Below are 14,564 nucleotides of genomic sequence, written 5' to 3' on the forward strand. Positions count from 1 at the left end.
CATATTACATGTTTAAATGACAATATAAATTTAAAAAAATGGTTTCCCTTATATTTGAATGCTTGGGTAGGCGCATTGTCAAAAATATGATATGCTCGGAGTCGCAACTCGATCCAGATTATGAAAGTTGCAGAGAACAACTGAGTTTGTGCAGTCTTGCTAGTCGCTCATCGCCGTCAAGAGTTGCAAGTTCTGCATTTTACTTGCCCTGGCGTTATTGCATAGGAAAAAAATTAAAACCCTAATATTTAGGCTTTTAAAATATATATTTCAATAAAACCGTCCAGCCCAAAGATGAGAAGTCGACCTCCACTGTGAATCTCGCCCTTTTCTATGCTCACATCTTAATCCTAGCTCAGACCGACAGATGGGGGGGGTTCTAGGCGGGTTTTAGCAAGAAAAAATAATAGAAGCTACTAAAATGACCAGCAGAATAACACCAGGTGTTGGAGCCAATCTTCTCGGGCAGCACACAGCTGAAAGAAATCAGGATGCCACTGCCTATGTGGGAAATTTGGATGCCCAAGTCACAGAAGAATTGTTATGGGAATTATTCGTTCAAGCAGGACCCGTCGGTAAGGGATTCAACTATTTCTTAGTATTTATCCATTTATTCCATGTCTGAATTCTTAAAAAAATGAATGAGACTGAAGATTTGAACTGCCAGTTTGGAGGGATTCTTAATTTTTCTTTTACTAGTGTAGAAGATTTCAGTACCCATGATAGGAATTTTTTATTTATATTTACCGGCTTTAGCCTAGATTTATTTTTAGTTCTTTAGCTTTAGCATGCCGAGGATTATGCTTAGAAGAATTAAAGTTTAATTAGTGCTAACACCATCAAGGAGTATGTCAACAATGGATGCCATATATACAGAAAGTGAGTACACTGGATGTCAGATTCTTCTTAAGGCAACATGTCTATCTTAGACTGAATCATGGTGACCACACAATTATAGTGCTTTTCTCCTACTATTTTTAATGGTTTCTTTTGTTTTAAATCCTTTAGAAAACAAAGGAAAGGGCCATACCTCACAGAATATTAACATATTGCTTTTAAAGTAGACACTTGTTCCATCCCAGTATCGTCTATTTAGAGATACAGGGGTTTCCCTGTTAGGATCCTAGGAAAAAAACCCGACTAAACTGTTGTAAATTTAACAAAACTATGACATTGAACAAAAATGTAACATTGAAAGTTGAAAGTGGAAGAGAAACAAACTGGATAGATTGAACTTAGATATGTCCACAAGATAAGTTGATGGACTCCCTGCTGGAAAGGGTGGCTTGGTTCATAAACCTTAAAAGTGTATTGCCCATTTACACAATAGGTGGGCTAGCCACACTACATAATAGACATGTTCAGAAGGTAAGTTGATGGATCCTCTGCTGGAAAGCGTGGCTTGGTTCACTAACCCCAAAAGTGTATTGCCCATTTACATAAAAATATGTGGGCTAGGCACACTACATAATACTGTCATTGTTATTGTCATAGAGCAAAAATACACTCCGTCTACTTCGCAAACCAGCTGAAGGCCTTTTCCTACTGTTGTAGCTCGGGCATAGATAAAAAGATTAATTTCAATGTCAGCATTTTCACACTGATGAATACATAGATGTTGGCCTGTCCAAGACTCCATTCTGTTCTCATTAAAACTGTTTCTTCCACGGTGTTATGTCCTGAACCCTTGGTCTGATGCTGATTTAGTCACTATGTTATTTTCTGGCTCAAATATTATACAGAGGTTTTGTCAATAGTTCAAGGTGTTCTCTTTTTGTGTCCTTGCGTTCCTCCAAACCCTCACAAAAGGGTACTCCATGTAACATAGGCAAAACATCACAATTTGAAGTTCTTTCTTGTTTAACTACCAATAAAATGCCTGCACTTTTTGCCAGCTTTCCAAAAACTATCTGTCTATGAACTGTTGCATCTGTGGAGACCAACTACCTATCCTTGCTTGAGAGTATAAGATCCTTTTCCTTTGGCTCCTCTATTGAAATTCCTCCCATTTGGAGAGGAATCTTGTGCTTTTTTCTTTTGCGGTTCTCATCTTGGGGATTTACATTGACATTTGTAAAATTTCCTGTGCTGGAGAAAGAATTTGCTACTTCCAGCTTCTTAGTAGCTGAATATTGGTTTCTATATCTTTAAAGATAGAAATGATGCAATCATGGACAATAGTAAGTTATTGTTTCTTTGATTTGTCTTTTACAATTCACATTGCTCCAAAGCGTGAAACTGGCCAATAAGAAATATACTTGCCATGTATCTAACCAATAATCTACTTTACTTCTTAAACTTGCCAAAATGGTCTTCTTTTATGATTAAGAAGCCATGTTTAGGTAGAGACCAGATTGAATGGCCCAAGGCTGTTGATGATAAATAATTTGAACCAAGGACCAACTATATGGTTGCGTGAACATGACTTTTGTCTGAGGATTAGAATTTTTGTTCTGTTCACAAGTTTAGGAGTGATATTTTATATTATCACTTGTTCTTTGCCATAAATACTTATGGAAATCTGAGTGGTAGTAGATACCTTTGGATATCATCCTGTTTCAAGAGGACAGGTAAGAGCTTGTGATCTAGCTATTTGGAGGCTTCCTCCAGCATAAATCCATAATTTTTAGCAGAGGAAGCAGGTAGAAGATGCAGAGTTCTGCAAAGTCTGTCTTGTTCTGCAAAATTAAATTTATTTCAAAGTTGGAAAGAACTTCTTTCTTCTTAACAGAGTCTATGAGAGTTTCAAGCTTGTGAAAGGTTAGAGACATGTAGAAGACGTACTCTGGCAAATTCAGGTTTCATCCTCAGGGTGAAATTAATTTCAGATTTGGAAAGGGCTCCTTTGTTCATACAGAGGCTGAGAGAATCAAGTATGGTACAGATTATCTAAGTTAATGATCCTAGTATTGGTTCAGGTTTGGGTTTGGCTTGTGGGTTTGGTAAAAAAATAAATGGGGGCTGGGTTTGTCCATACAAATACATGTAAAAATTATATTATATATCTTTGAAGGGTTTAATTTAATTTTTTAAATTGTAAATCATAAAAGGATTATTCTTGATAAATAAATAAATAAATCCTTATCTTCAATTTAATAATAGTCATGAAAAATAAACACTTTAAGGATTTAAATTTGTAATCCTTCATAAATAAATTGAATGATATGCTTTTATATCAATCGAGAAATAGGCTTTTAAAAATTGTTATAGTCTGCCGACATGCTCGAAGGGTGATCTCAGCAATGCTAAACTGAGGACAGACATCCTGCTAACCAACACACTCAAATTCACTCCCACTGTCGCCATTTCTTGTACCTGTCTGAAGGTCATCTCCTGTCTCTGTGTGGGAGGAAAGAAAATGCCTACAGTAGTCATCCGAGTAGGGAGAAGAGTGATTTGAAATGTCCCTTCCCTAGGACCTAGGATTTCTGGTGAGTTCTGCAGCTATAATGAAAACATAGAAAGCTTCTGGAAATACAATTTGCCATTATTGTTAAATATGCTGACACTTCAATAACCCACGATTATGAAATTGATAGATGCTCAGTTTTAGATCAGAATATCCAAAACATTTACCAGATGTCAACTCAACAACATAAGCATATCGGATTGCTCAGAGGTAAAACATAACCCAGCAGAAATTTTATTCATAAAATGATGAACATACAGAGAATATTCTTAGAGCACTATTTATCCAATTTATTGAAATATTATGGGGCCTGAAATTGATGTAAATCTTACAGTGATTACAATGAATATGGCTATGAAGTCCTCTGGTGAGTAGGTTTGTAGATATGAGGTATGAAACCCTCAATTGATAGCTTCTAATTACCCTAATCCTGGTGGCATAGACTTAAAGGAGAGGTGTCCCTCTATGATTTGTTACCCTTGTAGGGTTAGGTATTCAGACCATACAAATCACTGCTGTAGGGTTTTAGGACGAATTTCTGTCCAACTTCTGGTGCTGCTCACTGCAGGTCTTCAAATTTGAAGGCCCTGCACCCTCCAAATGTCAGTTTTCTTCAAATGACCATCAAACCTAGTTGTGGATGGGATTAATTCTGGTAATGATGACTTTCATTGCTTATTTTCCCCCTATTACAGACCAGAAATACCCACTCAACAGTCCCGTTGATGATCCGCAACAATTGGGAATGCATAGGTGATGAAATTGGTGGTCTGGGGCTTGATGTAGCTCGGTGTAGTCCCCTGGAATGGGTGGCTGCCTGGAAAAATAGAGCTGTCCTGGATTAATCAATGGAAAACTGATTTGGTAAATTTAAATTTTACTTTATATGTATTATAATAATATATAATATATATATTCGAAATTTGTCAAATATTCAGCAATCAAAAAAATTCATGAACAAATTTGCATCGAAAAAACATCTTAATTTTTATTTTCGTTAGACACTTTTTTTAGGGTTTCAACAGTTTTATCCACTGACATGATGTTGTGGGTGCAAACGAAGGCTGTGAGTTTAAATATGTGCAAACAGAAGGTGAAACTCTCACCAGTGGTGTAATTTGACGTGGCTGCAACTCTTGTGTGACTCCTGGGCGAATAGCCTTTAGATATTTTTTAGGTTTTTTTTGTTTTTTTATTCTATAAAAATTTAAAAATATGTTTCTAAAATTTGTATTTTTAATATAAATATTGACTTTTGGCATCAATAAAAAGTTTAAATATTATTTTACTTATATTAAATTTTAATAAAAAATTATATTTAATTAAACAAATTTAAATTTAAGATCTTTCCTCTTTTGAAAATAATAGTTAAACTAATTTGATAAATTTATTAGGTATATTCTTTTTTAAAAAAAATTAAATTTATATAAGACGAATTCAATGTCGAGTTTTTTTCGAATTTTTTACCCTTGCCAAACTTCATGCAAATTTTATCTAAGTTACCGGTACGTCTAGGTTTTCCCCCAAATTCGTCTTGGATTCGTCTTGGATTCAGATTCGGATACGATTCGTCTTGGATTCGTCTAGGTTGACTTTCACGGAAGGAAAATGGGTTATTTAAACCCTAAAACAAAAAGAGAAGACGGCACGAGCAGACAAAAAACGCATTTTGGATTTGTCTTCGGCAATGCTTGTCTTCGTTTGTCTTCGGCTCACGACAACGACTCACGGCTCACGACTCACGACGCTCACGCAACAGCTCACAACGCTCGGGCAACAGCTCACAACGCTCGGGCGACGGTAGTAGTTTCTTCGTTTGCTCAGGCGACGGAATCTATGGATGCTGTCGCAAACCTTCATCGTTAATAATGGAATATATAAAATAGATTTTTAAAAAGTATTATACATTATCTTAATATATTGTCCCATAACCTATATATTTGTAGTTTTATAATTAGATTACAAATTTAAAATAATATAAGTTTTATAAGATATATTTAATATTAATTTATAATTAATATGTTTAATTTTTAATAATGAAATATATAAAATAGTTTATTTTAAAATTATTATACATTATATTAGTATATTGTTCGTAAAACTATATCTTAATAGTTATATAATAAAATTATAAGTTTAAAATAATATTAAATTTATAAAGTATATATTTAATATATGTAATTTTTAATATATATAAATATTTTTTAATTTTAATATACATATTTATGATTTTTATATGTTTTTTATACCAACGTACCCAGCTCCCTCAAATTTTTTTGCCGTACCTGCGTACCGTACCCACGTACCCGATTCCGATTCCGATTCCGATTCGGTAACTTAGAATTTTATTATTGCCAAACTCAAATTCAAACCTTGTGACTTAGTGTATATATACACACACACGCGCACGTGTGTATTAATTGGTGTTTAAAAACACCGTTTCATTGTTTGCTGGCCGACTAGTTAAAGGAGGGACATGACAGTCCTCCCTTCCCCAAACTGCTTGTCCTCAAGCAATTTCAAACTTGGGTGTTTAAACCTCCAATCCTTCTCTTGTAGCGTTCTTAAGTGGAAGATTCTTTCATTTCACCAAATATTTTGGAATTACCTTGTTTCTTAGCTTCTTCTTCCTTACGTTCACAATTGCTTTGGGCCAATGTTCCACAGCCGTTGGGGACAGGCGGATGGCAGCGGGGGGTTGGTGGGGTGGTGGTGCTGATATAGTTATACATATACTTACAGTACTTGAAAAACTAGTTGAGAAAAGATGTATAATAGTATAAGAATTACATTTCAAATGAAACTATAGGGAAGTAGTAAAATACTAAAAGACTAAATAGTAAAATTTGAAAGATTTCTTGAATGCTAATTGCTAAATAAATTTTGACAAATGAAATTGTCAAATTGGAGATTTCTATAATATCGAAAATATGAATATCTGATATCACAAAGTCTATAAAGATGATTACATGATACATCATTACAATGAGTAGCAAATAGCAATAGCATTACAAAAGACAAAATGCCAAAATGTCAAAACTCAAAATGTAGTGAAGGGAGGCCTCTAATCATCTGCAAGTGCAAACTCCTCATCACTGGAATTGCTGGACTCCCCACGGTCAATATCCCTCAAGCTCACACCAACCAGCCCTGCATATGAAGTGGTAGGATCATCCTCATCAATCTGTGATGGCTCCTCTGACTCTACATACCATAGTCCAACGACTCTACATCCCATAGTCTAGCGACTACACCCCTTCGTGCCGCTGGACTCTCCTTGTACACAAGTGTCTTGCAGTCCATGAGACGCAAAGCACTATGTACAACCACAAGCTTCTCTGCTCTCTTAGAGGTAAGTTTGTTCCTCTTAAGAGAGTGGATGAAGCTATATGTAGACTAGTTCCTCTCAGCAGCTAAGGAACTGGAAACCTGGGATAGCATACGGATAGCTAGAGTGGTGTTCAAAGATATCGAACCATGACAATTCCACCACAAAAGTGGGTCATGTTGTGCCATAGTTTCTATATCCATCTTTTCCACATCTGAATAGCCTCTAAGAGTGGCAAATTTGCCCCCCTCAGTGCGACTTATACCGGCATTTCCAGAATCATACATCTTCTCTATGCACCTAAAGAACCTTGCCTTCACCTCATCATCCTAAATGGGTGTCACTCTACTCGGTCTAGCCTTGTACCACTTAGGATTCAAGGCATAGGCAGCCATATGCAAAGGAGTGTTTAGCTTGTCCCATCTGCGCTGAATGATTAGCCGGATGTGCTCATTGTAGAATGCTAGAGTAGGGTCCTTCACTCACACAGCGGCCCCCATACACCTCTCCAAGGTTAGGTGCATCTCCATCCCCATATCTGATGACTTGGAATACTGGAGGAATGATGGAGACAATGTATTTTGCATCAGTCCAAAATACATCACTTTTCACTATCTCCTCCACCCTTCTCCCCTGCTTTGTCTTGGCCTTAGCCCACCTATTCCACTCTGTAGTTATAACCATGAGTTGCAATGCCTCTTGCAACTCAATCATTCTCTCCAAGAGAATGAAATAGGATGCATATCTGGTCTCAACTAGTCTCAAGAACTCCTTCACGAAGGTCTTGAAGAGTGCATGTGAAGTGTGGTGGTTGCAGATAAACATCTGCACATCTCTCACATTGCTAACCACTCCTCTAATCCAGTCAATCTTCCCCATGTCCTTGAGTGCATTGTTCATGGCATGCACACAACATGGGGTCCACCAAATATGTCTATAGGCTGCCTCAACAAGTTTCCCTGCTGCTCAACACACATGGGCTGCATCTGTCACTACTTGGACCACATTTTGTGGCCCAACCTCCTCAATAGCCTCCTTGAGACCCTCAAACTGAAAATTAGCTTCTTTGCGATGCCATGTACAATCAATTGCTCTAAGGAAGTATGGGCTCTCTGATGTTGATGAGTGGACAATGGCTAATGTCCGTCCATCCATCCATAACTATGGTGCACTCAAATGCCACCCAACATGCTTTCATCTTCTCCATCAAAATATTGATCTTGGAATAGCTCTTATCTAAGATTGTGGTCCTCAATTTTGTCTCACCTAGTCGCACATGATGGTCCTCCCTTCGCCACCATAGACATCATCTCCCTATAATAAGGAGACTGTGCAACATGAAATGGGATGCCATTGGCAAAGAAGAACCTGCCAATGGATTCATCTATTTCATCCTTAAGCTGCACATTAAACAAATCAGGTATGGGGTTACTCTGCATCTTGTGTTTCCCTGTCCCCTTAGCCTCTCGTGATTGGGGCATGGCATTAGAAGTGGAAGTGGGTGAAGGTCTAGACATCATTGCTCTCATGTGCAATGTATGAGGAAAAGTATGTTGAACTTGCTAGCTTTGCTAAAGGGCTGCCCTAGTAGGCAAAGTAGTAGGGACTGAAATTCTCTATCATATGGAATGCCCCAAAGCTTTTTCATCTCAATTTTGCACTCTATATTTTTAGCTTCTGCCAAAAGCTTACATGGATCCACATCTTTTCCTTTCCAAAAAAGGAAGTGTGCATTCACTCTAGTGATGCTACCAAACCATGCAACCCCACAAATGTTGCACTGCCACTTCCTTGTGCCCCCACCTGTATGTGATGTACCTTGTATTGTTGAAGCCAACTGTCTTAGAGGAGATTTAGGATCATAAGCACCCCTAGTATGTGCCAACAACTCTGAAGGGCAACCTGTACTAGCTGCTGCACTTGCCATGGAACTAGATTGGGCTCCAGGATCAGCCCCATGGTCACCCCCCTTAGCTTTAGGATCAAAATCTGAATCATTTTCACTAAGAGAATGGATTTCCATCTCATCCTCACTCATGTCATGGGAGCTCATTGTGATAGCGACACTGCATTTCACAAAATAAAAAGAAAAATAAATTCAGCCTAGTTTAACAAATTGAAATACAAATTTGAAATTTCAATTTTGAAAACAGAATTTATAATTTATAATTTTATATTATTTATAATTTGATGTTGAAATGAATAAAAAAAACAAGTTTAAACAAACAAAGAATTGAAGATCAGAAAATAAAACAAACAAAGAATTGAAAATCAAAAAATAAAACAAATAAAAAACTAGAAAAATCCTACCTTGTGCTTGAAAAATCTCTTCAAAATGTTGTAGAATCCTCTTCCTCTTCTTCTTGCTCCTCACTCTCACACTTGCACTCACTCTTTTCACTCCTTCAATCAGACTTCTCCAAGTTTTTTCTCTTCTTCAACTTGCTGGAAAAAAAACAGACTTAGAAATGTGAATGAAATCACCAAATTTGGTGGTTTCGTGTTGTATTGGTGGAAGGGGTGGGGTCCACGTCAATTTAGGGTTAACCCGCCAACCCCAAAATATAGCTCATTATTTTAAAAAATAATTTGTTTTAATGCTTTTATGCGTTGGGCGATGGGAGACTTCTGGATGTCTCCCCGCCCCTCGAGAAACCTCTAGGCTTCTCCCAAGGATTCTTGGATACCCTGAGACGTTTCCCCATCTTCGGCAGAGCATTGATGGTAGTGGCGGGACGGCTGGAGATGCCACATCCCGATCTTGTCCCGGAAACGTCCCCGCCTCGGAAATGCGGGTCTGAAGGGGGGAAACACGTTTCCGTGGAACATTGCTTTGGGCTCCAAAATCAGTATCCCTTCATCATTAAGTGTGGGCAACTTTAATGAATGAATAACATGCTATCCAAGGGCCTTCTTTAGGCATGACGCATGAAAAATATTATGAATTCTGCTATTCTCTAGAAATTCCAGCTCATATGCTACCTCACTAATTCTCCTTATGATCTTATATGGTTCATAAAATCGTGGCTTCAACTTTTCAGCAGCACTTCCCTTGAGGGTAGATTGTTTGTAGGGCTGTAGTCTCAAAATTACCATGTTTCCCATCTCAAAAACCCTTACAATTTGGTGGTAATCAACATACAACTTTTGCTGGTTTTGGAACTGCTGTAGGTTTTCTTTGAGTGTATTCACAATGTTTAAGCTTTGTTGAATTGAATCTTCAGCCTCCGGTACTCTGCTATCTGAAAGACTCAAATCCATAAATGAAATAGCATCATAACCATAAGTTGCCTTGAAAGGGGTCATGCCTATAGACATGTGATGCGTGGAATCATAGCAATTCTCCCCAAGGTGCAGTCACTTGATCCATGTTATTCGCTGCCACATAACATATTTTCTTAAGTAACCTTCTATCCATTTGTTCACTATTTTTCGTTTGCCCATTGGTTTGGGGATGATAGCTAGTTCTCAAAGTTAATTCTGTGCCTGCCGATCGAAGGAGCTCTTGCCAAAACAAGCTGATAAACCTGCTGTCCTTGTCACTTATAATGTTCTTTGGCAGCCCATCTGAAGACCTCTCTGAAAAACAGATTAGCCACTTGTACTTTGTACTTTGAAGATATAGCATGAAAATAAGCATATTTAGTGAGTCTATCAGCAATCATGTAATCACAATCCTTATTGTGCACCTTTGGGAGTCCTGTGATGAAATTCATGGAGATACTCTCCCATTTCTGATTTGGGATGGGTAGGGACTGCAACAAACCGGTTGGAAATACATGATCTTATTTGTTTTGTTGACAAACCAAACACTTTTCAATGTGTTTCGATACATCACCTTTGAACCTCTTTCCATGAAAAGGACTCCCTTGCTTGTATGTCTTGTAGTGCTCTGGATGTCCAACAAATGGTGTGTCATGGGATGTCCTCAAAATTTTCTCCTTCACCCTTTATTCTGGAACAAGATACACCCGATTGTTATAGAGAATGAGCTCATTAACTACTTTGTACTTGTCAAATTGTATCTTCCCATCCAAAGTGTATACACCCGATTGTTATAGAGAATGATCTCATTAACTACTTTGTACTTGTCAAATTGTATCTTCCCATCCAAAGTGTCAATAGAAAATGTGTTCTCGGTGTATGGAGCTATTATAGAAACCTTCCAATCAGCAGATATATCAGTTATAGAGCAGAAATATGGTTTTCTAGAGAGTGCATCAAACATGACCCTTAGCATATTCAATGTCAAAATCATAGGCTTGTAACTTACCCATTTTTGCTGTCTATCATTCAAATCCCTTTGATTGAGGAAGAACTTCAGGTTGTTATAATCTATTTTCACCACAAACTTCCCACAAATCAATTATTGTCTTGATTTGGCTAGTGCATGCATGATGGCCAGCATCTCTTTGCCAAAAATAGAGAAGCTCCTCTCTGTCTTCTTGAGTTTCTTACTCTCAAATCCTGTAGGGTGTTTATTTTGCATCAAAACCACTCCAATCCCCTCTCTCGAAGCATCACATTCTAAAACAAAAGGAAGTGAGAGATCTAGAATGGCCAAAACAAGACATTAACTCATTACCTCCTTGAGTTTGTCAAAAGCTCTTTGTGTTGAATTGCTCTAAGAGAAGGCCCCCTTCTTTGTCAAATCTGTCATTGGGGCTACAATTTGTGAAAACCCCTTCACCAACCTACTATAGTAGCTGCAAATACTCACAAATCCCCTCAAATGTGTTAAAGTCCTTTGTTGAGGCTAATCCCATATCGCCTTGATCTTTTTCTCATCCATGCTAACCCCTTGGGCACTATTCTTATGCCCCAAATACAATATTTAAGTCAAACCAAACTCATATTTGGATGCCTTGGCATAGAATGAATGCATACTCAAGTATGCCAAACACCTCATCTATGTGCCTCAAGTGAACGTCCCATGTCTATTGTCAATCAAGATGTCATCAAAGAAAACTAGCACAATTTTTATTTAATTTTAAAAAAAATGCGTGATTCATGCATGATTGAAAGGTGGCGGGTGCATTGGTCAACCCAAATGGCATGACAAAGAACTCATAATGCCCATAGTGACACCTAAAGGCTGTTTTGTGTACATCCTCACCTCTAACCTTAATTTTATGATACCTTGACTATAAATCAATTTTGGAGTGTGATGATCTATCAACTCATCCATTTTGGGTATGGGGTGGCGGATTTTGATTGATTTTTTTGTTGAGGGCTCTATAATCAATACACATCCTCGAAGTGCCATCTTTTGTTTTTGACCAATACGACAAAAGAAGCAAATGGGCTAGAGCTAGGACGTATGTGTCTCATGTCCAACAATTCCTTAATTACCTTCTCAATCTCCTTTTATCTTTTCAAACGGAAATATGGTATAGTGATGATGGGTTTTGCCCCTACCTCTAGCTCAATTACATGCTTAAAACCCTGATTTGGTGGTAAACTCAGAGGAATTTTGCTAAACACCTTGCTATGTTTATCCAAGATGAGTTGGATATCGACATGATATGACCTTCCGTCCTTGGTTGGACATATATTTGCAATCAAGCACTTTGCTGCCCAAGCCACTTGGTCTCTACCAAAATCTCTCTCCATCCTCTTGGCTAAAACCATCATGGGGCCCCCATTGGAAAGGCCATGAAGAACTACGTCCTTCCCATTAGATCTGAATTTCAACTCCAAAGTTTAATAATTCTATGTGTATTTGCCAAGTGCATGCAACCATTGTACTCCCAATACCAATCCATCTCACCAATGCCAATCACATAGAAGTTATTTGGCATCTTGTGGTCTCCTAGAGTCAACTCTAATTGCTGAAACCTTCGGTTGCATGGACCCATCAGCCATTGTAACATTAAACCCTCAAAATCTTATGTCCTAAAACCTATTTTAGCCACCAATCCTTCATCAATGAAGTTGTGGGTAGCCCCACTATTTATCAAAACTGTCACCCTTCATCCTTGTAAGATTCCTCTAACACAAAGAGAGTGATATCAAACTGCTTTTGAAAGGGGTGCAAGTGTGCATCCTAAATGCTCTCCTCCTTGGTCCTCATGCTCAACCTCATCCACAATAATCTCAAGCTCAGGCTCTTCTACCTTGGAATCCTCATTGAAAACCACCTCTACGTAGTGTATTTTGTCCTTTGCCCAAACACCCTTGACCAGGTTGTGATGGCTCTCTATAAGTGAAGCACATTTTTTTCAAGTTCGTTCTCGGATTCCTCAACTTTGTTTGGTTTATGGGGTAATGCCTTAGGTTGAGGGAAACTCTTATGAGGAGGCTTCTTATGTTGAATTGGAAGTGCATTCTTGGAGTAGATTTTGTTTATGGCCATTGAATCCTTTAGATTTAGGGTCCTCCTGATGGCCTCCTACAATGAATTTGGATCAAATGCCCTTAGCAAACTCTTAAGTGCTTTGGATAGACCCTTTACAATAAGAACTACGTGTCTCCTCTCTATCACATCTTGAACAATCACTGATAGCTTTTGAATTCTGCCACATAGTGCTCAATCGTGCCCTCATGCCTCAATTGTACTAGCTCACTGAAGTGCATCTTCAGATCCTTTCTATGAAACCACTTCATCATCTTTGGCTGAACTCCTCTAGGGTAGTGATTGAGCCATGTCCGTGAGTTACTATGCCATGATACCTTTACTCATGGGCCACACCTTCAAGGTGAAGTGTTGCAAACTTGATTGCTTCCTCCTCATTCATGGGGTTTAAGGAGAAATGCGTATCCAATTTCTGAAATTAGGCTCTAGCTGTAACCCCGTTGGAACCATCATAGGTGGGCATAACAATCTTTCCCAACCGCTGTTGTATATCTCTTGTTGGCTGATCTTGGTATCTTCTTCCCCTATGATGATCATTTCTTGTTTTCATCCCATAATATGCCATGATTGACATTTCATGGTGGATGACTGAGCTTAGAGCACTATAGTGAGCACGATATCTTGCCATCTTATCATCAGATTATAGGTGGTACTTGCTGCTCTTCATTAAATGGGTCCTCTTCCTCTCTTTACAAAAAATTGGCTTTGAATGTGATAGTTGGTGGATTGACAGGAACTCCATCATTGGCTGAGTGACTTTCTTCAGCACCATTGGGGTTGGACCTTCCAGCACTCTATTGTTGGTTCATTCCCCTCAAAACTCTCATAATCTCTACTATAGACTCCCTCATATACTGAAATTCTCTGGTCAGTTCTTTGTTTTCATTTCTAATGACCTTTTGGAGGTTGATTTCCTTGTTCCTATCACCCATGGGTTCTTCCTTTTTCTTCCTTTCTCTCTTTCCTTTCGCTGGTACCTGATATCACAATCACTTTTCTGCATAAGTCTGCATCACACACATTCACAGGCTGGCAGAAAACAATGGCTCTGATACCACTGAAATGTCCCTTTCGTTGGACCCAGGGTTTCTGGTTAATTCTATAGTAATAATGAAGATGCTGAAAGCTTTTGGAAATACAATCTGTTATTATTGTTAAATATGTTGGCACTTCAATAACCCAGGTTTCATTTAAATATGCTCATTAGATCTCAACTCAACAACATAAGTATAGCAGATTGCTTAGAGGTAATATATAACCCAGCAGATATTTTATTCATATAATGATGAAGCATACAGAGATCTAGAGCACCATTTATCCAATTTATTGAAACATTATGGGGCCTGAAACTGATACAGTTATTACAATGTATATGGAAATGAAGTTCTCTGGTGAGTGGATCTATAGATCTGAGGTGCAAAACCCTCAGATGACAGCTTGTAATCACCCTAATCCCTGGTGGCAGCGAATAG

The 14,564-nt window shown here is 38.1% G+C and overlaps 1 protein-coding gene across 1 annotated transcript in view; it reads left to right on the forward strand.

The window, feature by feature from the left end:
• Positions 1 to 53: 53 nt before the first annotated feature.
• Positions 54 to 14,564, forward strand: part of LOC131077853 (uncharacterized) — a 57,928-nt gene continuing 43,417 nt past the window's right edge. The window contains exon 1 of the mRNA XM_058015437.2: positions 54 to 575. Within this exon, the coding sequence (XP_057871420.1) occupies positions 422 to 575 (154 nt within the window). The 5' untranslated portion in view covers positions 54 to 421. The remainder of the gene's footprint in view (positions 576 to 14,564) is intronic.

Source organism: Cryptomeria japonica, chromosome 9 (assembly GCF_030272615.1).
Source record: "Cryptomeria japonica chromosome 9, Sugi_1.0, whole genome shotgun sequence".
Lineage (NCBI taxonomy): Eukaryota > Viridiplantae > Streptophyta > Pinopsida > Cupressales > Cupressaceae > Cryptomeria > Cryptomeria japonica.